Source organism: Nerophis ophidion, linkage group LG01, assembly GCF_033978795.1.
Source record: "Nerophis ophidion isolate RoL-2023_Sa linkage group LG01, RoL_Noph_v1.0, whole genome shotgun sequence".
NCBI classification, from domain to species: Eukaryota; Metazoa; Chordata; class Actinopteri; order Syngnathiformes; family Syngnathidae; genus Nerophis; species Nerophis ophidion.
Window position 1 is genome coordinate 54834982 of NC_084611.1, and position 22610 is coordinate 54857591.

Below are 22610 nucleotides of genomic sequence, written 5' to 3' on the forward strand. Positions count from 1 at the left end.
GTCCATAGTGGATCTAACATAATAGTGTGAGAGTCCAGTCCATAGTGGATCTAACATAATAGTGTGAGAGTCCAGTCCATAGTGGATCTAACATAATAGTGTGAGAGTCCAGTCCATAGTGGATCTAACATAATATTGTGAGAGTCCAGTCCATAGTGGATCTAACATAATAATGTGAAAGTCCAGTCCATAGTGGATGTAACATAAGTGTGAGAATCCAGTCCCTAGTGGATCTAGCATAATAGTGAGAGAATCCAGTCCATAGTGGATCTAACATAATAGTGTGAGAGTCCAGTCCATAGTGGATCTAACATAATAGTGAGAGAGTCCAGTCCATAGTGGATCTAACATAATAGTGTGAGAGTCCAGTCCATAGTGGATCTAACATAATATTGTGAGTCCAGTCCATAGTGGATCTACCATAATATTGTGAGAGTCCAGTCCAGAGTGGATGTAACATAATAGTGTGAGAGTCGAGTCCATTGTGGATCTAACATAATGTTGTGAGAGTCCAGTCCATTGTGGATCTAGCATAATATTGTGAGAGTCCAGTCCATAGTGGATCTAACATAATAGTGAGAGTCCAGTCCATATAGGATCCAACATAATAGTGTGGGAGTCCAGTCCATAGTGGATCTAACATAATATTGTGAGAGTCCAGTCCATAGTGGATCTAACATAATATTGTGAGAGTCCAGTCCATAGTGGATCTAACATAATATTGTGAGACTCCACTCCATAGTGGATCTAACATAATAGTGTGGGAGTCCAGTCCAGAGTGGATGTAACATAATATTGTGAGACTCCAGTCCATAGTGGATCTAACATAATAGTGTGAGACTCCAGTCCATAGTGGATCTAACATAATAGTGTGAGAGTCCAGTCCATAGTGGATCCAACATAATATTGTGAGTCCAGTCCATAGTGGATCTAACATAATATTGTGAGAGTCCAGTTCACAGTGGATCTAACATAATATTGTGAGAGTCCAGTCCATAGTGGATCTAACATAATATTGTGAGTCCAGTCCATTGTGGATCTAGCATAATATTGTGAGAGTCCAGTCCATAGTGGATGTAACATAAGTGTGAGAATCCAGTCCCTAGTGGATCTAGCATAATAGTGAGAGAGTCCAGTCCATAGTGGATCTAACATAATAGTGTGAGAGTCCAGTCCATAGTGGATCTAACATAATAGTGTGAGAGTCCAGTCCATAGTGGATCTAACATAATATTTTGAGTCCAGTCCATAGTGGATCTAGCATAATATTGTGAGAGTCCAGTCCAGAGTGGATGTAACATAATAGTGTGAGAGTCCAGTCCATTGTGGATCTAGCATAATAGTGTGAGAGTCCAGTCCATAGTGGATCTAACATAATAGTGTGAGAGTCCAGTCCATAGTGGATCTAACATAATATTGTGAGAGTCCAGTCCATTGTGGATCTAGAATAATAGTGTGAGAGTCCAGTCCATAGTGGATCTAACATAATATTTTGAGTCCAGTCCATAGTGGATCTAGCATAATATTGTGAGAGTCCAGTCCAGAGTGGATGTAACATAATAGTGTGAGAGTCCAGTCCATTGTGGATCTAGCATAATAGTGTGAGAGTCCAGTCCATAGTGGATCTAACATAATAGTGTGAGAGTCCAGTCCATAGTGGATCTAACATAATATTGTGAGTCCAGTCCATAGTGGATCTAACATAATAGTGTGAGAGTCCAGTCCATAGTGGATCTAACATAATATTGTGAGAGTCCAGTCCATAGTGGATGTAACATAAGTGTGAGAATCCAGTCCCTAGTGGATCTAGCATAATATTGTGAAAGTCCAGTCCATAGTGGATCCAACATAATATTGAGAGTCCAGTCCATAGTGGATCCAGCATAATAGTGAGAGAGTCCAGTCCATAGTGGATCTAACATAATAGTGTGAGAGTCCAGTCCATAGTGGATCTAACATAATATTGTGAGTCCAGTCCATAGTGGATCTAACATAATATTGTGAAAGTCCAGTCCAGAGTGGATGTAACATAATAGTGAGAGAGTCCAGTCCATAGTGGATCTAACATAAAAGTTAGAGAGTCCAGTCCATAGTGGATCTAACATAATATTGTGAGAGTCCAGTCCATAGTGGATCTAACATAATAGTGTGAGAGTCCAGTCCATAGTGGATCTAACATAATAGTGTGAAAGTCCAGTCCATAGTGGATGTAACATAAGTGTGAGAATCCAGTCCATAGTGGATCTAGCATAATAGTGTGAGAGTCCAGTCCATAGTGGATCTAACATAAAAGTGAGAGTCCAGTCAATAGTGGATCTAACATGATATTGTGAGAGTCCAGTCCATAGTGGATCTAACATAATAGTGTGAGAGTCCAGTCCATAGTGGATCTAACATAATATTGTGAGAGTCCAGTCCATAGTGGATCTAACATAATAGTGTGAAAGTCCAGTCCATAGTGGATGCAACATAAGTGTGAGAATCCAGTTCCTAGTGGATCTAGCATAATAGTGAGAGAGTCCAGTCCATAGTGGATCTAACATAAAAGTGAGAGAGTCCAGTCCATTTTGGATCTAGCATAATATTGTGAGGGTCCAGTCCATATTGGATCTAACATAACAGTGTGAGAGTCCAGTCCATAGTGGATCTAACGTAAAAGTGAGAGTCAAGTCAATAGTGGATCTAACATAATAGTGAGAGATTCCATTCCATAGTGGAGCTAACATAATATTGAGAGTCCAGTCCATAGTGGATCTAACATGATATTGAGAGTCCAGTCCATAGTGGATCCAACATAATATTGAGAGTCCAGTCCATAGTGGATCTAACATAATAGTGAGAGTCCAGTCCATAGTGGATCTAACATAATATTGAGAGTCCAGTCCATAGTGGATCTAACATAATATTGAGAGTCCAGTCCATAGTGGATCTAACATAATATTGAGAGTCCAGTCCATAGTGGATCTAACATAATAGTGAGAGTCCAGTTTATAGTGGATCTAACATAATATTGAGAGTCCAGTCCATTGTGGATCTAACGTATTATAGTAGATTTAACATAATAGTGAGAGTCCAGTCCATAGTGGATCTAACATAACAGTGTGTGAGTCTAGTCCATAGTGGATCTAGCATAATAGTGTGAGAGTCCAGTCCATAGTGGATCTAACATAATAGTGAGAGTCCAGTCAATAGTGGATCTAACATAATAGTGTGAGAGTCCAGTCCATAGTGGATCTAACATAATATTGAGAGTCCAGTCCATAGTGGATCTAACATAATATTGAGAGTCCAGTCCATAGTGGATCTAACATAATATTGAGAGTCCAGTCCATAGTGGATCTAACATAATAGTGAGAGTCCAGTTTATAGTGGATCTAACATAATATTGAGAGTCCAGTCCATTGTGGATCTAACATATTATAGTAGATTTAACATAATAGTGAGAGTCCAGTCCATAGTGGATCTAACATAACAGTGTGTGAGTCTAGTCCATAGTGGATCTAGCATAATAGTGTGAGAGTCCAGTCCATAGTAGATCTAACATAATAGTGAGAGTCCAGTCAATAGTGGATCTAACATAATAGTGTGAGAGTCCAGTCCATAGTGTATTTAGCAGAATAGTAAGAGAGTCCAGTCCATAGTGGAGTTAACATAATATTGAGAGTCCAGTCCATAGTGGATCTAACATAATATTGAGAGTCCAGTCCATAGTGGATCTAACATAATAGTGAGAGTCCAGTTTATAGTGGATCTAACATAATAGTGAGAGTCCAGTCCATAGTGGATCTAACATAATAGTGAGAGTCCAGTTTATAGTGGATCTAACATAATAGTGAGAGTCCAGTCCATAGTGGATGCAACATAAGTGTGAGAATCCAGTTCCTAGTGGATCTAGCATAATAGTGAGAGAGTCCAGTCCATAGTGGATCTAACATAAAAGTGAGAGAGTCCAGTCCATTGTGGATCTAACATAATAGTGAGAGTCCAGTCCATAGTGGATCTAACATAATAGTGAGAGTCCAGTCCATAGTGGATCTAACATAATATTGAGAGTCCAGTCTATAGTGGATCTAACATAATAGTGGGAGTAGAGTCCAGTTTATAGTGGATCTAACATAATATTGAGAGTCCAGTCCATTGTGGATCCAACATAATAGTGAGAGTTCGGTTTATAGTGGATCTAACATAATAGTGAGAGTCCAGTCCATAGTGGATCTAACATAATAGTGAGAGTCCAGTCCATAGTGGATCCAACATAATATTGAGAGTCCAGTCCATAGTGGATCTAACATAATATTGAGAGTCCAGTCCATAGTGGATCTAACATAATAGTGAGAGTCCAGTCCATAGTGGATCTAACATAATAGTGAGAGTCCAGTCCATAGTGGATCTAACATAATATTGAGAGTCCAGTCTATAGTGGGGCCAGCAGGAGACCATCCCGATTGGAGACAGGTCAGCAGCGCAGAGACGTCTCCAACTGATGCACCGCTGAGTGGTCCACCCTAGGACCCGACTTTGGACAATTAGCGCACCATCTGTGGTTACCGAATCTGTGCCCCCCCCCCCCGCCTCTCTCTCCACGAAGGACAGGGGGGCAGAGCAGAAAACAGACAGCAGATCAACTGGTCTAAAAAGGGGGTCAATTTAAAGGCTAGAGTATACAAATGAGTTTTAAGATGGGACTTAAATGCATCTACTGAGGTAACAATTATTTCCTCTCCTCGAATTGATTATACACACATACACATTGGCTACCCGAGTAGAAAATATTACTCCAGCTCTGACTTAGAGTAACACAAAGTAAAAACACAATTCTGGGGTGTTTAAGTGTATTCAACGCTGTTTATTCCAGGAAGACTTTTGGCTGTTTCCACTCTGGCTTTGAGCTTATTGCCTCGAAACCAACAAAAGTGAGGTATTGCCTTGCACATCAACAACATTAATTAGCCACAATTAACTGTGTAATTGCAGTCAAAACACTTTAAATATAGCTGCTTTTTTCTTGCATTAAACTAAGTCAAAGTCATCATGGTTCGAACATAGCCGGCCAATAAATCTGAATGTGATTGTCAGAAATGATACTTCCATATCTGTATTTACCAGTGCTCCACACAAAAAAAAATCAGCAATGAAAACGAGGCATGCACATTTTCTGTAACAGAAGAGCACCGCCAATCTGAATTTTACGGCATCACTTCAAAAATTCTTATTTTTGATACCGTAAACCTGCACATTTTAAACACATTTTAGATTTTGTTTCACACATGAGATATAAGTACAAGGAGACAGTGTACAATATTGTACAAACCCCAAAACCCATGAAGTTGGCATGTTGTGTAATTCCTAAATAAAAACAGAATACAATGATTTGCCAATCCTTTTCTATTTATATTTAATTGAATAGACTGCAAAGACAATTTAATGTTCCAATTGAGAATCATATTTTTTTTTGCTTAGAATTTAATGGCAGCAACACATTGCAAAAAAAGTTGGCACAGGGGCATTTTTACCACTGTGTTACATGGCCTTTCCTTTTAACAACATTGGGAACTGAGGAGACCACATTTTGAAGCTTTCCAGGTGGAATTCTTTCCCTGTCTTGCTTGACGTACAGCTTAAGTTGTTAAACAAGTCCGTGGTCTCCTTTGTGGTATTTTAGGCTTCATAATGCACCACACATTTTCAATGGGAGACAGGTCTGGACTACAGGCAGGCCAGTTTAATACCCGCAGTCTTTTACTACGGAGCCACGCTGTTGTAACACGTGGCTTGGCAATGTCTTGCTGAAATAAGCAGGGGCGTCCATGATAACGTTGCTTGGATGGCAATATATGTTGCTCCAAAACCTGTATGTACTTTTTAGAATTAATGGTGCCTTTACAGATGTGTAAGTTAACCATGCCTTGGGGACTAATACACCCCCATACCATCATAGATGCTGGCTTTTCAACTTTCTGCCTATAACAATCCGGATGGTTCCTTTCTTCTTTGGTCCGGATGACACAACGTCCACAGTTTCCAAAAACAATTCTAAATGTGCACTCGTCAGACCACAGAACACTTTTCCTCTTTGCATGAGTCCAATGTTGATGAGATCGGACCCAGCGAAGCTGGCGGTGTTTCTGGGTGTTGTTGATTATTGGCTTTCACTTGGCATAGTAGAATTTTATCTTGCCCTTACAGATGTAGTGACGGACTGTAGTTACTGACAGTGGTTTTCTGAAGTGTTCCTGAGCCCATGTGGTTATATCCTTTCCACACTGATGTCGCTTTTAGATGTGGTTCCTGCCCAAGGTATCGAAGATCCGTAATATCACTGCTTACATGCAGTGATTTCTCCACATTTTCTGAACCTTTTGATTATATTACGGACTGTAGACGTTGAAATCGCTAAAGTCCTTGCAATAACTTGTTGACAAATGTTGTTCTTAAACAATTTGTTCACAAAGTGGTGACCCTCGCCCCGTCCTTGTTTGTGAATGACAGCATTTCATGCAAGCTGCTTTGACACCCGATCATGACACCCACCTGTTCCCAATTAGCCTGCTCACCCGTGGGATCTTCCAATTAAGTGTTTGATGAGCATTCCTCAACTTTCTCAGTCATTTTTGCTACTTGTGCCAACTTTTTTGAAACATGTTGCAGGCATCAAATTCCAAACGAGCTAATATTTGCAAAAAAATAAAGTTTTCCAGGTTAAATGTTAAGTATCTTGTCATTGCAGTCTATTCAATTAAATATAAGTTGAAAAGGATTTGCAAATCATTGTATTCTGTTTGTATTTACCATTTACACAACGTGCCAACTTCACTGGTTTTTGGGTTTTGTACTCAATGACAACCGCCCTCTTTTGCGCAGTGGTCAATTCAAGAGAAGACTGGTGAAAAGTCACAAAGTTTTGCAGTAAACAGGCCAGTTTGAGCAGAAGTCCTGCACAGTACTAAGGGCCTAGTGCGAGTTCGGCATATGTTCTTCATTACAAGTCATCATAAACACCTGACTGGCATCCACTTATTCCGCCAAAGTGCCACGTTTAAATAGTCGCATTTGGTTAATCTCAATGGCATCCATTTAAATACTACGATACAAATGTGACAATATATTGCAAATAGATGATACAACAACATGCACTAATAAAACTGATACTACTACATACATACATGCATACATACACTGAGCATGCATGTATGTAGTAGTATGGTGTTGTTTACTGCCATCATATTGCAGTCGACACGTTGCTCTTATGTGAAACCACCATCCACTGGTCTTATTACACCATGTATCAAATAAAATTGATTTGATGTCAGTAAGCACAACCAGAATTATGCTGTACATTGGGCGCACCGGGTTATAAGGCGCACTGTCAATTTTTGAGAAAATGAAAGGATTTTAAGTGAAAAATATGGTACACTATTTCCCATGGGAAAATTTGCTTGGTTTTTTTTTTTTTTAACAATTCTGTTTTTGTCAGACCTTTTGGGGCGGATTGCTTATGAAAAGTGCTATACAGTGCAATATTCCTATTGCGTTATTATCAGTTGAAATGTGTACAGAAAAATTTATATTTTTACTAACCAATAACTTAAGTGGTTTAATGTAAAACTTCTTCAAAAAATGAAGAATCCAGTGAAAACTTCACATTTCTGGCAGTGTCTTGCACCAGCAGTTAAATTCAGGTCTGCCAAACCTTTGGTGTAGTAGAAAAGACTCAATCTCCCCGCCTCCCGTCCCGTCCCCCAAAACGCTTTTTCCGCTCTGGCGTGCAGTCACGGCAGCGCAAAAAAAAAAAAGGAGTGAGTTTGTCTGGAGGCACCCGGACAAAAGAAGTTCCCTCCTGGCTTACACGGAGAACAAGCAGACATCAGTGGATGTCTCGGCACATCGGGAGGTTGACGAAGGTGAAAACGTTGAACTCGATGAGGACGGAGAAACAGAGGAAGATGGCATACATTGCGAGGCAGACCGAGCCTAATTTCCAGTCCAGAGTCCATTTGTTTAAATGGACTCCCAGGACCTGCAGGCATGAAAGACAAGGAACATTACATTAATTCATTTATGCACATTTATTCATTTGCTTTAAACCCACAAGAACCCAGACCAATTTCTGCTTAAGGGGCCTTATCCTGCTAATTTCCTGCTCTTGTTTAGACACACGACTTACATTCAAAGAAAAAGCCTTTCAAGAATAAGTAACAATACTGAGCAAGATGCCAAAGACCAGGCCTGGGCATTTATTTTGACTGGGGGGGGGCAAATTTAGAGAAAATAAATGTATATGGGGGCCCGTATATATATATATATATATATATATATACAAACACCGTTTCCATATGAGTTGGGAAATTGTGTTAGACGTACATATAAACGGAATACAATGATTTGCAAATCCTTACCAACCCACATTCAATTGAATGCACTGCGAAGACAAGATATTTGATGTTCAAACTCATAAAATTTAATTTTTTTTGCAAATAATAATTAACTTGGAATTTTATGGCTGCAACACGTGCCAAAGTATTTGGGAAAGGACATGTTCACCACTGTGTTACATCACCTTTTCTTTTAACAACACTCAATAAATGTTTGGGAACTGAGGAAACTAATTGTTGAAGCTTTGAAAGTGGAATTCTTTCCCATTCTTGTTTTATGTAGAGCTTCAGTCGTTCAACAGTCCGGGGTCTCCGCTGTCGTATTTTACGCTTCGTAATGCGCCACGCATTGTCGATGGGAGACAGGTCTGGACTGCAGGCGGGCCAAGAAAGTACCCGCACTCTTTTTTTACGAAGCCACGCTGTTGTAACACTTGTCTTGCTGAAATAAGCAGGGGCGTTACTTGGATGACAACATATGATGTTTCAAAACCTGTGTGGACCTTTCAGCATTAATAGTACCTTCACAGATGTGTAAGTTACTCATGCCTTGGGCACTAATACACCCCCATACTATCACAGATGCTGGCTTTTGAACTTTGCGCCGATAACAATCTGAATGGTTATTTTCCTCTTAGTTCTGGAGGACACTACGTCCTCTTTTTCCAAATATAATTTGAAATGTGGACTCGTCAGACCAAAGAACACCTTTCCACTTTGCATCAGTCCATCTTTGGTGAGCTCGGGCCCAGCCAAGCCGGCGGCGTTTCAGGATATTGTTGATAAATGGGTTTGGCTTTGCATAGTAGAGTTTTAACTTGCACTTACAGATGTAGTGACCAACTGTAGTTACTGACAGTGGTTTTATGAAGTGTTCCTGAGCCCATGTGGTGATATCCTTTACATACTGATGTCGGTTTTAAATGCTGTACCGCCTGAGGGATCAAAAGTCCGTAATATCATCGCTTACGTGCAGTGATTTCTCCAGACTTTTTGATTATTATACGGACCGTGGATGGTAAAATCCCTAAATTCCTTGCAACAGCTTGTTAGAAATGTTGTTTTAAAACTGTTTGACATTTTGCTTACCAAGTGGTGACCCTCGTCCCATCCTTGTTTGTGAATTACTAAGCATTTCATGGAAGCTGCTTTTATACCCAATCATGGCACCCAACGGTTCCCAATTAGCCTGCACACCTGTAGGATGTTCCATATAAGTGTTTGATGAGCATTCCTCAACTTTATCAGTATTTATTGCCACCTTTACCAACTTCTTTGTCACGTGTTGCTGGGTTTAAATTCTAAAGTTAATGATTATTTGCACACAAAAAAAAGTTTATCAGTTTGAACATCAAATATGTCGTCTTTGTAGCATATTCAACTGAATATGGGTTGAAAATGATTTGCAAATCATCGTATTCCGTTTATATTTACATCTAACACAATTTCCCAACTCATTGGAAACGGGGTTTGTATATTTATATAGATCAGTGACGTGCAGTCAAGGTTAGGCAGGTGAGGCGGGGCCTCACCTGCCATCATGGAAAGAAAAAAAAAGTAAAAAGAAAAAAAAAAATTAAATTGTTATATGTATCCAGTGATTATACTATAAAGTTATTTTCCATTTAACTTCACCAGTTTTAGATTGTTTGTATTCAAAATCGCTGAATTTTCACATTTGCTGTTCAAATACTGAGAAGAGACTTGCGGTGAGTCACAGCCAACTGAGCCTCCCCATGGATTGCGCAATGACTCGGCTAACTGCTGTCTGCTGTGCAGTGAGACCGTGTTGCTATATGAATTATATTATACATTTCCATAGTTTAGTTAGCTGAGGTATATAATGTACAGTGTATTTTGTCAACAACTGTATGTGAGTAACGTATTTCTGGTGCTGAGCAATCATAAAACGGCTGCGAAGACGCACTGGGTGAGGCTCGCAGTAATCCCAAGTCCTGGTGGTAGAGGGCGCTAGTGATCCCAGAGATCATTCTTGCGACTACTCGGCTGCAGAAGAAATGACAACAAGCAGCAACAGTTAGCAGCGTTTGTTTATGTTTTCCTCTCGCCTGGCCTTTTAACATGGAGGATTACATATCTAAAATATAACAGTTTTCCAAACTGGACTTTCAATCGAAGCAAGAGGTAATAATTAAAGGAAGATCTCCATGGAGACAGAGAATTTTAATACTGAAGAAAGCTAAGAAAGACTTCTATAAACAAGTTATCAATGCTTTTGTTCAAAAGGAGTGGCGCATGGACTTCATTTATAAGTAAAGGTAAGACCATAATAACGTTTTTTTTATTCAATGTGCTTTTTTTGTGTGCTACAGTGTGTATGTGTAAATTTAAAGTCAAGTTAAAGTACTAATGATTGTCACACACACTAGGTGTGGTGAAATTTGTCCTCTGCATTTGACCCATCCCCTAGTTCACCCCGTGGGAGGTGAGGGGAACAGTGGGCAGCAGCGTGCCGCGCCCAGGAATCATTTTTGGTGATTTAACCTCCAATTCCAACCCTTGATGCTGAGTGCCAAGCAGGGAAGAATGCTGGTATGAGCTTTTAAACATAACCCGTTAACTGCTGCCAGTCAAATGGTAAATAAGATACTCTATAGGGTTCATATGTTTGTAAATCTGACTGTGATGAAGTCAGTGTCTCACCAGCCATGAACCTCAACGCACGTCACTGATATATATATATATATATATATATATTTATATGTGTGTAAATGGTAAAAATCCACTGTACAGTTTGTGTGGTTGGGTCCTATTTTTTTAGGAACACTAATACAAAACCTCACTATGTCTGATTGAATGCTACAAATGTTATGACAGTCCGCCTTAAATAACAGAATATATATATTTTTTTTACTGAATGAGACACCCAGAATGTACAGTACATAAAAATACAGAATTTGGGATTTACAATATTAATTATGAACCATAAAACACTGAATATTGACAACATATGAATAAACATCACACACCCTCTCGAAAGGCAACAAAAATTCAACAAGCAGTGAAATATGAACGTGAAAGGTTAAAAAAGAAGCCCACCTACAGTCTGATATATCTGATATATCACTAAGTTTTACAACTTTGTAAAAATCTGCTTCCGCGTCTGTCCCTGACACCCGCATTTCAGGCTGGCCGCTCTGGAAAACACTCTGTGGAAACTCTCCCCGGCCACAGTGCTTGGTTCCTCGTCTGAGCTGCTGTGACTTAGATTACCATAGTAACTCATTAGATTACAATAGTAACTAGTATATCATGCAAAAGCGCAGATTCCAATCACTTAAAATACTTTGTATAGTTCAGGACTTACATACATTAGAAAACATGACCGCACATCATAATGGCGGGTACACTTTCCATCTTCAAGATCTAAAAAAATAATTTGGGAATGTCCGGTGGGCCAGATTGAAAAACTTATCAGGCTGCATGTGGCCCCCGGGCCTTAATTTGCCCAGGTCTGCCATAGACAGTCGGACTTTCTAAAATTTAAAAAATTTCCTGAAAATTTTGTCAAATGTTCGTACCTGACGGTTAGGGTTGATAACTTTGAAAAATAAATAAGCCTGCCAACAGTAAACATTCGAAACCACATTTTTTTGAAGCCTAGGCACAAATACAGAGCAGAAAAGGTTTTTATTTTTTTCGTAACTAGCTTGACACTTCAATTAAATTAAGAACAATGTTCAACAATCTACAGCACTATTACGCCTGTTTGGCATTGTGGTGCTGGGTTCAATTCCCTCGAGGATGCGTCGAAATTGAACACAGCAAAGGTAAGATTTAAGGATTTATTTAACTAAAAGCAGGCTCTGAACAGAAACACTGGAGCTAACAAAAGGCAAACCAAAAACGCTAGGATGAGAACTAGGATATACAATAATGAAAACTAAACTGGCACGTTGGCACATAAATGGGAGAAAAAAAACATACAGCATGAGAGCTGGAATAAACAACAGCTTAGCTTGAAAAGCTAGCGAGAATATACATACGTGAAAAAATGCAGGTGTAACTCATTGCGTGAAAGCAAATTATGAACCCAGGCTGAACAAACAAAAGAGGAAGGCTTATAAAGTGAAGGTGATTAACTGTAGCAGGTGTGCGGGACCGTGACTAGCAGGTGAACTAATGAGTAACCAAGGTGACTGACTAAACAGGAAGTAAGCGGGTCAGACGGAGAATGAGACAACAATGGAACAATAAACAATATGTAAAGATCCGGGTAACGGATCGCAACAAGCACACCAGAATCAAAAATAAAACATTTGTGTATTGTGTGCAAAATTAACACAAGTTGTATTTATTTGTTCATTTTCTATACCACTTGGCCCGTGGGGCCTGATCTGGCTTCCCACATTGTTTTATATGGCCTGCGAAATATTCTAAAGGGGAACTACACTTTTAAAAAAATGTTTCCTATCATTCACAGTCCGTATGTAAGAAAAGCACACATGGTTTCCATTTTTTGTGCATTTTATAAATGCCAACAAAAGTTTGCTTACAATGAAGGCAATGGGAGTCGCTCCATTCTACCAATACCTGGGTTGCATATGACACTACATCGTTTTTTCTTCTGCGCGGCTTAATTGACATGATGCTCCAACAGCTTGAGCGTAGCATTAAAACAGGTGAAAGTGTAGAGTTTGAGCAGAAAATTCCGTACTGCTGTTCTGCTCTTAGGTAGCGTTCATATAGTCCCGAAAGAAGTGTTTCTTAAAGGTATTAAGTCAGGAAAAAAACTAAAGTGTGTCGAAGGAAATTGCTCTTACAAAATATCACTTTCATCATCTTGTGGGATACAATCGTATTATGCTCGTGTCTGCAGCGATCACTTTGCAAAATGATTGTTTGAAGTGCAGTTCCCCTTTAACATGGCTTGCCACATTATTTTACTTGGCCCTTGAAATCACAGTGTAATGTGCATATATTATTTTATGTAGGCTGGAAAAAATAAAGCACTTTCTGGCTAAATGTAAGAAAAATGTACTGCTTATGTTTTGCATTTTAACATTATCTGATCATGCAAGAACCTTTTTTTGGTTATCAAAAATAAATACTTTTATAACTGCTGGTCCCCTTGACTTACATCAATGTGTTACTAAACCATATATTGTACTAATCAAAAACAGTTTCCTATGCAAATAACGGAACAAGGCTGTTGTACGTTTGTATTAAATATGTTCACCTTTAAAAACGGCCCTGTGAGGGCAGCAATAATTGCGATGTGGCCACTTAATAAAAACGAGTTATACAATCCTGATGTGCAATTGTCATATGAATGAAGATGTTGACTTACTGTGAAGAAGACTGAGGCCAGTAAGAGTCCGACAGAGAAAATGAGTCCCCTGCTGTTCAGATGGATCTGAAGTGATAAAAGAGTCATTCAATGAAAGCTACAAGGTTCTTACCAAAATAGTTCTGATCTGCTTAGTATTTGCTTTAGTTTCTGTACATATTCCCTTTTGTCAATCTCTTTATCGTTCAGTTTTTCAATCATTTCAGCTCATTCTTGCATAATAATATGTTTATTAGCACTTATTTTTTATTTTATTTGATTTTTTTCCCAAGATGGCGCTGCTGTAGTGGCTGCTGTAGGCAGGAGCTCTGTGCTCTTGTGTCATCCTTTTGTGTTTCCCTCTTGTTTTCATGTGTTATTATATTTTTTGGCCTTTTGGTCCGGGACCCTTTGGGACTGTGTGACAAGGGGTGGCACTTTCGTGACCTCTGTGGTGCTTTTTTCGTGGACTTCTGGATCTGCCTCCCGGGAGCCTTTTGGCCATGGAGACCAGCTGCTGGGTCTCTGCTACACCAGAGTCTGTTTGGAGGGACTGGAGGAGATGCGAATGAGGGGACAGGGCTGCGGAGCTAGCACTGAGCGCTGGGACGGAGAGGCTTCGCGGGGTCTTGACTGGGTGAGCAGGTGTCGGACACCTCAGTCACCTTGGACGTATCGTCGCTCATCCATTTGGACTGGACATTGGCCGAGAGTGGAGTCGGCTGTCTTGGTTGCTTTGTTGGGTGTGCTTCTGTCTCTGACCATGCTCCCTCCTCCCCAGCAGACGATGGCGTGGAACACCACAGAGGCCACCACAGTGTATATGTTTATTTTATTTTTTATTCATAGCTGTATGTACAAGTGTCTGGTTGTATCTGCTGCTTTAATGTCTTTAATGTCCTCTGTGTTCTTTGATGTTTCCCTCTTACACACATGTAAGAGGGATGTGTACTATGGCTATGAGTTGTTGTTTTTTTCCATTGGCCTCAGTCTGCACCCCCACTCCAGGGCCTAGGCTAAGACCGATTTTTTATTTTTATTTTAGTTTAATCTTCTATTTTTTTTCTCCGGCAGACCCGTCAGCAATCCTGTTCTGTCTCCCTGTAATGTTTGTCTGATCTTGAATGGGATTGTGCTGAAAATTGTAATTTTCCTGAAGGAACTCTCCTGACGGAATAAATAAAGTACTATCTATCTATCTATCTATCTATCTATCTATCTATCTATCTATCTATCTATCTATCTATCTATCTATCTATCTATCTATCTATCTATCTATCTATCTATCTATCTATCTATCTATCTATCTATCTATCCATCTATCTATCTATCTATCTATCTATCTATCTATCTATCTAAAAGGTCCCCTTATTGATCAGACAAGTTTGCCTGAAATGATAGATTTGTCGCTTATGAAGTGAATTAATTAACTCATATTATGTTTTGCATGTGGTGAATGTTCATATTCATCTTGGAGAAAGCAAACCACCAAGTTTAAGTCAACAGTGGTACTTCAGTTTGAGCACAAAATAAGATAACGCCCCTTAGTTTTGACATTCGCAGGTGGATTGGATCACTTCTCGTAGGGAAGAGGCCCTAATTGGGACTTCGGAATGCAAAAGTGATAGCCCTATCCTTGAGAAGAGACTACCTGTCTCGCTCAACGCCAGCATTTAAGTTATGAGTTTTCTTTTACATTTTATTCATAGCTGTATGTAGAAGTGGCTGGTTGCATCAGCTCTGCTCTTTTAATGTCTTTAATGTCCTTTGTTTTCTTTAATGTTTGATGTTTCCCTCTTACACATATGTAAGAGGGATGTGTGCTATGGCTATGAGTTGTTTTTTTCCCTTGGCCTCAGTCTGGACCCTCTCTCCAGGGGCCCAGGCTTAGACCGATACTTTTAATTTTTTTTATTTCCCCCCACTTGTTTACCTGTATCTCACCTTTTTTGTAAGGGGCGCCGGAAGATGGCAGACCCGTCAGCAATCCTGTTCTGTCTCCCTGTAATGTTTGTCTGATCTTGAATGAGAATGCTGAAAATTTTAATTTCCCCTCGGGGATTAATAAAGTATGTCTGATTCTGATTCTGATTCTGATTCTGATCCAGACACTTATACACGAATATATTCTTTTATGGTCAGGAAGTGCTCTCTTGACTTAGCAAACTTATGGTTTGGGTTCTCCAAGTTTGAAGTGACTAATTTTTTGACTTGACCTCCTCTAGGTACTGCAGTCCTGTATAACGACACTCGCTTGTAATACAGCAATTTTTGGTTCAGTAAAGCATCTCCGATATCTCTTTCGTGTCATCTTTCTGTCCGGACGAGGATGACAAGACCAGAAGTACACATCATTTACACACTAGCTTTTAACTTCTTCAATCAGATGCCCCCTTTCAGGTCTTTAAATAAAATTAGTTTTAATGATCAATAAAGGCTTTTTCATTGTGTGGTCACATTATTCTTCCTTTGTATAACCAAAGCGAAGGTAAACAGACAATGACACATGACAACACCTTCTTATTAGTGAAATTAAGCTCGTCCTCAACCAATCAAAACATGAACGGCTGTATGGATGCAGAGGTAGATGGAGCAATGAACCCTTGTGTGGTGTTCGGGTCTGTGGAACAGGTTTTTAATTTTTTATAATAAAAAAAATGATACAATGAATACATTTTTTAAACTGAGAATCACTGACTTGGCTCATTTTCTGTGAAGAACATATAACAGAATACATATTTAATGACCACACACCATACACTCTCCTCCCCTACACATTTCTATTACATATAAGATATCCGGGTCTATTAGAAGTGTGGAAATTTATGTTCTGTGTACCACACATACCCATCAACCTACCCACCCACCCACACACATACACACAGCAGGCTTAGACAGGAGGAGGACAGAGTGTAAGTACACAGAATATCAGAGGGTCAAATGTGCGAGAAAATGAGAGCAGACAGGGTTGACAAACAATCTTGCAACCTTGTGTGGGAACCGCAGGTGGAGAAACACAAAAGAAGAATCCCTGTGGGATGCAGAAATTTCCAGGGAAATTTTCCGTGCAACGTTCATATTGTTGTTACTTAGCCAACGTTTGTTGGGTCTGATGGACCTGTTGCATTTTGTGGCTTTTAATGCCTCACAATCAAACACTTTTATGTTAAAATACGGAATGGATTTGTATTGGGATAAGGTAAACATCTGTTCAGTATTTTAACATTACAGTGTTTGATTGTGAGGCATCGGACGCTTCTGGATAAGTTTAAGGCAAACGTGTCCGAACACTGAGTGATACACTTAATAAAGCAAAATATTTAAACCCACCGCATATTTCTTTATAGTTATTTTCTATTTTGGTCGATTTCCCGGGGTTTTGACAAGAACTCACGTTGGAGCCGTAGTCTATGCAGAGTGTTTGCAGAGCCCAGGGCAGGCCCAGGCCCACGAGGATGTCAAACACATTACTGCCAATGGAGTTGGAGATGGCCATGTCTCCCAGACCTGTGGCAAGGGTAACAACACCGTCAAGGTCTGTGAGCCAGTCTACTATCTGCACTCATTCACAGCAGTCTCGGAAAATAACTAGCAGACTGTTTTCCTTGCTCGTCAATACACAATTACAAACCCCGTTTCCATATGAGTTGGGAAATTGTGTTGGATGTAAATATAAACGGAAAACAATAATTTGCAAATAAACGGAAAACAATGATTTGCAAATCATTTTCAACCTATATTCAGTTGAATATGCTACAAAGACAACATATTTGATGTTCAAACTGATAAACATTTTTTTTTGCCAATAATCATTAACTTTAGAATTTAATGCCAGCAACACGTGACAAAGAAGTTGGGAAAGTTGGCAATAAATACTGATAATGTTGAAGAATGCTCATCAAACACTTATTTGGAACATCCCACAGGTGTGCAGGCTAATTAGGAACCGGGGGGTGCCATGATTGGGTATAAAAACAGCTTTCCAAAAAATGCTCAGTCTTTCACAAGAAAGGATGGGGCGAGGTACAACCCTTTGTCCACAACTGCGTGAGCAAATAGTCAAACAGTTTAAGAACAATGTTTCTCAAAGTGCAATTGCAAGAAATTTAGGGATTTCAACATCTATGGTCCATAATATCATCAAAAAGTTCAGAAAATCTGGAGAAATCACTCCACGTAAGCGGCATGGCCGGAAACCAACATTGAATGACCGTGACCTTCGATCCCTCAGACGGCACTGTATCAAAAACCGACATCAATCTCTGAAGGATATCACCACATGGGCTCAGGAACACTTCAGAAAACCACTGTCACCAAATACAGTTTGTCGCTACATCTGTAAGTGCAAGTTAAAGCTCTACTATGCAAAGCGAGAGGCCATTTATCAACAACATCCAGAAACGCCGCCGGCTTCTCTGGGACCGAGATCAACTAAGATGGACTGATGCAAAGTGGAAAAGTGTTCCGTGGTCTGACGAGTCCACATTTCAAATTGTTAACTTACACATCTGTGAAGGCACCATTAATGCTGAAAGGTACATACAGGTTTTGGAACAACATAGGCTGCCATCTAAGCGCCGTGTTTTTCATGGACGCCCCTGCTTATTTCAGCAAAACAATGCCAAGCCACATTCAGCACATGTTACAACAGCGTGGCTTCGTAAAAAAAAGAGTGCGGGTACTTTCCTGGCCTGCCTGCAGTCCAGACCTGTCTCCCATGGAAAACGTGTGGCGCATTATGAAGCGAAAAATACAACAGCGGAGACCCCGGACTGTTGAACGACTGAAGCTCTACATAAAACAAGAATGGGAAAGAATTCCACTTTCAAAGCTTCAACAATTAGTTTCCTCAGTTCCCAAATGTTTATTGAGTGTTGTTAAAAGAAAAGGTGATGTAACACAGTGGTGAACATGCCCTTTCCCAACTACTTTGTCACATGTTGCAGCCATGAAATTCTAAGTTAATTATTATTCGCAAAAAAAGAGTTTGTACATCAAATATGTTGTCTTTGCAGTGCATTCAATTGAATATGGGTTGAAAAGGATTTGCAAATCATTGTATTGCGTTTATATTTACATCTTACACAATTTCCCAACTCATATGGAAACAGGTTTTGTAGGATCTCGGCCTCTTTGAATTACTCACTTCTGAATTCTCCTTTTTATAATGTGAAATTCAGAAATGTGTGTATCGTCTGTTTGTGTGGACATACCTTGCCGAGCAACTATAACACTGGCCATGCAGTCTGGGACACTAGTGCCCGCTGCCAGAAACGTGATGCCCATGATGACATCTGGGATGCCAAGAGTGAAGCCAATCACAGTCACCTAAAACCAGTACAGTACAGGACTCCAATCAGTACAGGATGCCACTTTCATATCGACGAGAGGTGTGTTTTCTGCATGTACGCTGCCTGTACTGACCATCCAGACCATGATGTAGGAGAGGCCGGCGATCCAGACTGTAGCAGTGAAGAATGACACCAAAAACCACTTCTCCCAGCCTCGCTTGGCACAGTTGGGCACGGTGAAGAACAGAAGCAAAGACAGCGGCCACATGGTTAACCACTTCAGCTTGTTGCACACACCCGCTAGAGGAGGACAGAAAGAAAGACGTACACTCAGAAATTGGTCATTTTTGATACGATCCGTACTGTACCTGGAGCTTTGAACGGCACCAGCGGGCCTTCATTCCCGTCTTCTCCCTGTCCCTCCCCGTCATTCTCGTTGTTCTCATTGTCCTCGTTTTCATTCTCCATTGCAGACTCCAATCGCTGTAGTGCGCACGTGCCGTTCATCCCCAGCTCAGCACTGCCGATACCGCTCTCCAGGCTCCCCCTGTCCTGGGCCCTGGCTGCTGAATCAGAGTCGCCATTGGTGACGCGGTTGACTCGAGTCTCTGTGGTGTTGAGGAGTCGTTGTCTCTGGCGGTGATCAGACACAATTTGAGGATTTTAAAATTTGACACAGCTTAAAGCAGAAGTTTAATGCTATTCCATGAGATTCAGTGTCACGGTAACCCAAGATCACATCCTGGACCACTCCAGTTTAACGTTTTGTACAATCTGAGAAGTTGTGTGTCAGGCTTGTGAAAACATCACATGGCAAAAGTATTTTACCACCCATTCAAATGATCAGAATTATGGTGTGGGGTTGTTTTCCAGGAGCTGGGCTTGGCCCCTTACTTCCAGTGAAAGGAACTTTAAATGCTCCAGGATACATTTTGGACAATTCCATGCTCCCAACCTCGTGGGAACAGTTTTGAGCAGGCCCATTTCTCTTCCAACATAACAAGGTCCATAAAGACATGGATGACAGAGTCTGGTGGGGATGAACTTGACTGGCCTGCACATAGTCTGACCTGAACCCGATTGAACACCTTTGGGATGAATTACAACGGCGACTGAGAGCCAGGCCTTCTCGACCAACATCAGTGTGTGACCTCACCAATGCGCTTTTGGAAGAATGGTGGAAAATTCCTATAAACACACTCCGCAACCTTGTGGACAGCCATCCCAGAAGAGTTGAATAGCTGCATAAGGTGGACCGACATCACATTGAACCGTATGGATTAGGAATGGAATGGCACTTCAAGTTCATATTGGGGCGATATAGTTTGGCTGGTAGCTGTGGACACTGGCAACAACACCTCAGGTAAAAACAATCTAAATTATGGGATGCATTTCGCCCTAAACACAGCAAATCAGAACTTGCTTTTCATGGCAGCTTGTCTGTGATGCAGGAGCATTTAAAGCAAAGGTTTATCGGTATCTGGAGAATGCGGTCTGCGACACACCTTGGTAAGATACCTTGTTAGATTGCTAGGTAACAACTGGGGGAAAAAAGTTTTCAAAAATACCTTTAGAGTCACCAAGCTAAACTTCTTTCTTAACACATTATGAGCAGCATAGTTACAGTACACATACCGCATTTTCCGGACCATAGGGCGCACCTGATTTAAAGGCGCACTGCCAATGAGCGGGTCTATTCAGGTCTATTTTCATACACCGAATTATAGGGCGCATTAAAGGGGTCATATTATTATTTAATTTTTGTATATCTAAAACTCTTCCTTGTGGTCTACATAACATGTAATGGTGGTTCTTTGGTATAAATGTTGCATGGATTATGTTTTACAGATCATCTTCAAGCCGCTTTCTGACAGTCTCTTCAAGGTGCGCCGTTTTGTGGGCGGTCTTATTTACGTGGCTCACCTTTGACAGCGTCTTTTCTTCGTCATCTTTGTTGTAGCGGTGTAGCGTGCAAGGACGGGAGTGGAAGAAGTGTCAAAAGATGGCGCTAACTGTTTAAATGACATTCAGACTTTACTTCAATCAATAACGGAACAGCATCTCCTCATCCGGGAACAAAAACACCACAAATGTGTCCCGTAAAAATAAAACGTCCGACCAGAACTCTCCAATAACTAAAGTTCCTTGGGTGAATAATGTATACTCACTACACCGGTATGTTTTAGCGTTTTAATGGCGAGTTTACTGACAGATATAAGTAAGAAATTTACACTACTTTATATTAGAAATGGCAACAGTGGAGGATGAATGTCCCATAACAAGAAGATAGAGAAAAAGAAGAAGCTTATTGACTATGGTCATACTTGCCAACCCTCCCGATTTTTCCGGGAGACTCATGAATTTCAGTGCCCCTCCCGAAAATCTCCCGGGGCAACCATTCTCCCGAATTTCTCCCAACAATATTGGGGGCGTGCCTTAAAAGCACTGCCTTTAGCGTCCTCTACAACCTGTTGTCACGTCTGCTTTCCGTTCATACAAACAGCGTGTCGGCCCAGTCACATGATATATGCAGCTTTTACACACACACATAAGTGAATGCAAGGCATACTTGGTCAAGAGCCATACAGGTCACACTGAGGGTGGGCATATAAACAACTTTAACACTGTTACAAATATGTGCCACACTGTGAATTCACACCAAACAAGAATGACAAACACATTTCGGGAGAACATCTGCGCCGTAACATAACATAAACACAACAGAACAAATACCCAGCCCCCTTGCAGCACTAACTCTTCCGGGACGGTACAATATACACCTCCGCAACCACCAAACCCCGCCCACCTCAACTTCCACCCCATCAATCATCACTTTGACACAATCGTGTCTCATATTAAAACAGATGGACTTTTGCTGTTTTATTTTCAAAGAAACAATAGAAAATATGTACTGATATAGTAGTACAGTTATTAGTGAGAATATACTTATTTTAGGGTATTTTTGGGTTCATTGAGGTTAGCTAATTTTACTGGTTTTGGAAAGTCTTGACAAGCCAATTTTTTTTGTTCTATTGGCAGATAATTTTGCTTTGGTCAAATAAATTACCCCTAATTTTTGTATTTTTTTTCTTGTTTTTGAACACTGACTTTTTGCAGTGTAATCTGTGATGTTTTGTTGGGAGTTTATTTCAAACGTTCATGTACTTGGCTCTGTCTAAAATACAATATTATTTTGCCTGTTGTACGGTATTCGTACAGGAAAACAAACAGACATGTACCTCATTGATCAGCATCCGGGAGGCCATGGCGAGGCGGGTTTTTGGGGAGAAATGACTGCTGATCATGATTCTCATGCCAGCTTCAGAGAAAGTCATTTGGTGAGGATATGCAGACAGAAGCTCGTCTACCATCAGCACAGACGGCTTGTATTGGAAGTTAGCTGGGGAGACAGAAACACAACAAGGATCTAACCTTTGACTTGCTGACTGACATCAACGATTGTCGATATAACCGAAAACAGCCATTGCTTGCACATTTCCTTAGAGACATTAGAAGAATGGGCGATAATAAACATTTTTTTTAACCAACAACATTTCTGTTTTCATGTGATATGTTATACTGTTAGAATATTTATGTTTAGGTTATCACACAACTCTTATGCTTAAAGGCCGTTGCTATAATTAGCTATTGTGCTCA

The 22610-nt window shown here is 40.3% G+C and overlaps 1 protein-coding gene across 2 annotated transcripts in view; it reads right to left on the reverse strand.

Moving 5' to 3' along the window:
* Nucleotides 1–4825: 4825 nt before the first annotated feature.
* LOC133557281 (sodium/potassium/calcium exchanger 3-like) overlaps nucleotides 4826–22610 on the reverse strand; it is a 98391-nt gene continuing 80606 nt past the window's right edge. For both annotated transcript variants that reach the window (XM_061907638.1, XM_061907647.1), the window contains 7 exons: nucleotides 22193–22353; nucleotides 19322–19586; nucleotides 19087–19253; nucleotides 18876–18990; nucleotides 17057–17169; nucleotides 13684–13749; nucleotides 4826–8017 (listed from right to left, as the gene is read on the reverse strand). In XM_061907638.1, the coding sequence (XP_061763622.1) occupies nucleotides 7865–8017; nucleotides 13684–13749; nucleotides 17057–17169; nucleotides 18876–18990; nucleotides 19087–19253; nucleotides 19322–19586; nucleotides 22193–22353 (1040 nt within the window). In that variant the 3' untranslated portion in view covers nucleotides 4826–7864. The remainder of the gene's footprint in view (nucleotides 8018–13683; nucleotides 13750–17056; nucleotides 17170–18875; nucleotides 18991–19086; nucleotides 19254–19321; nucleotides 19587–22192; nucleotides 22354–22610) is intronic.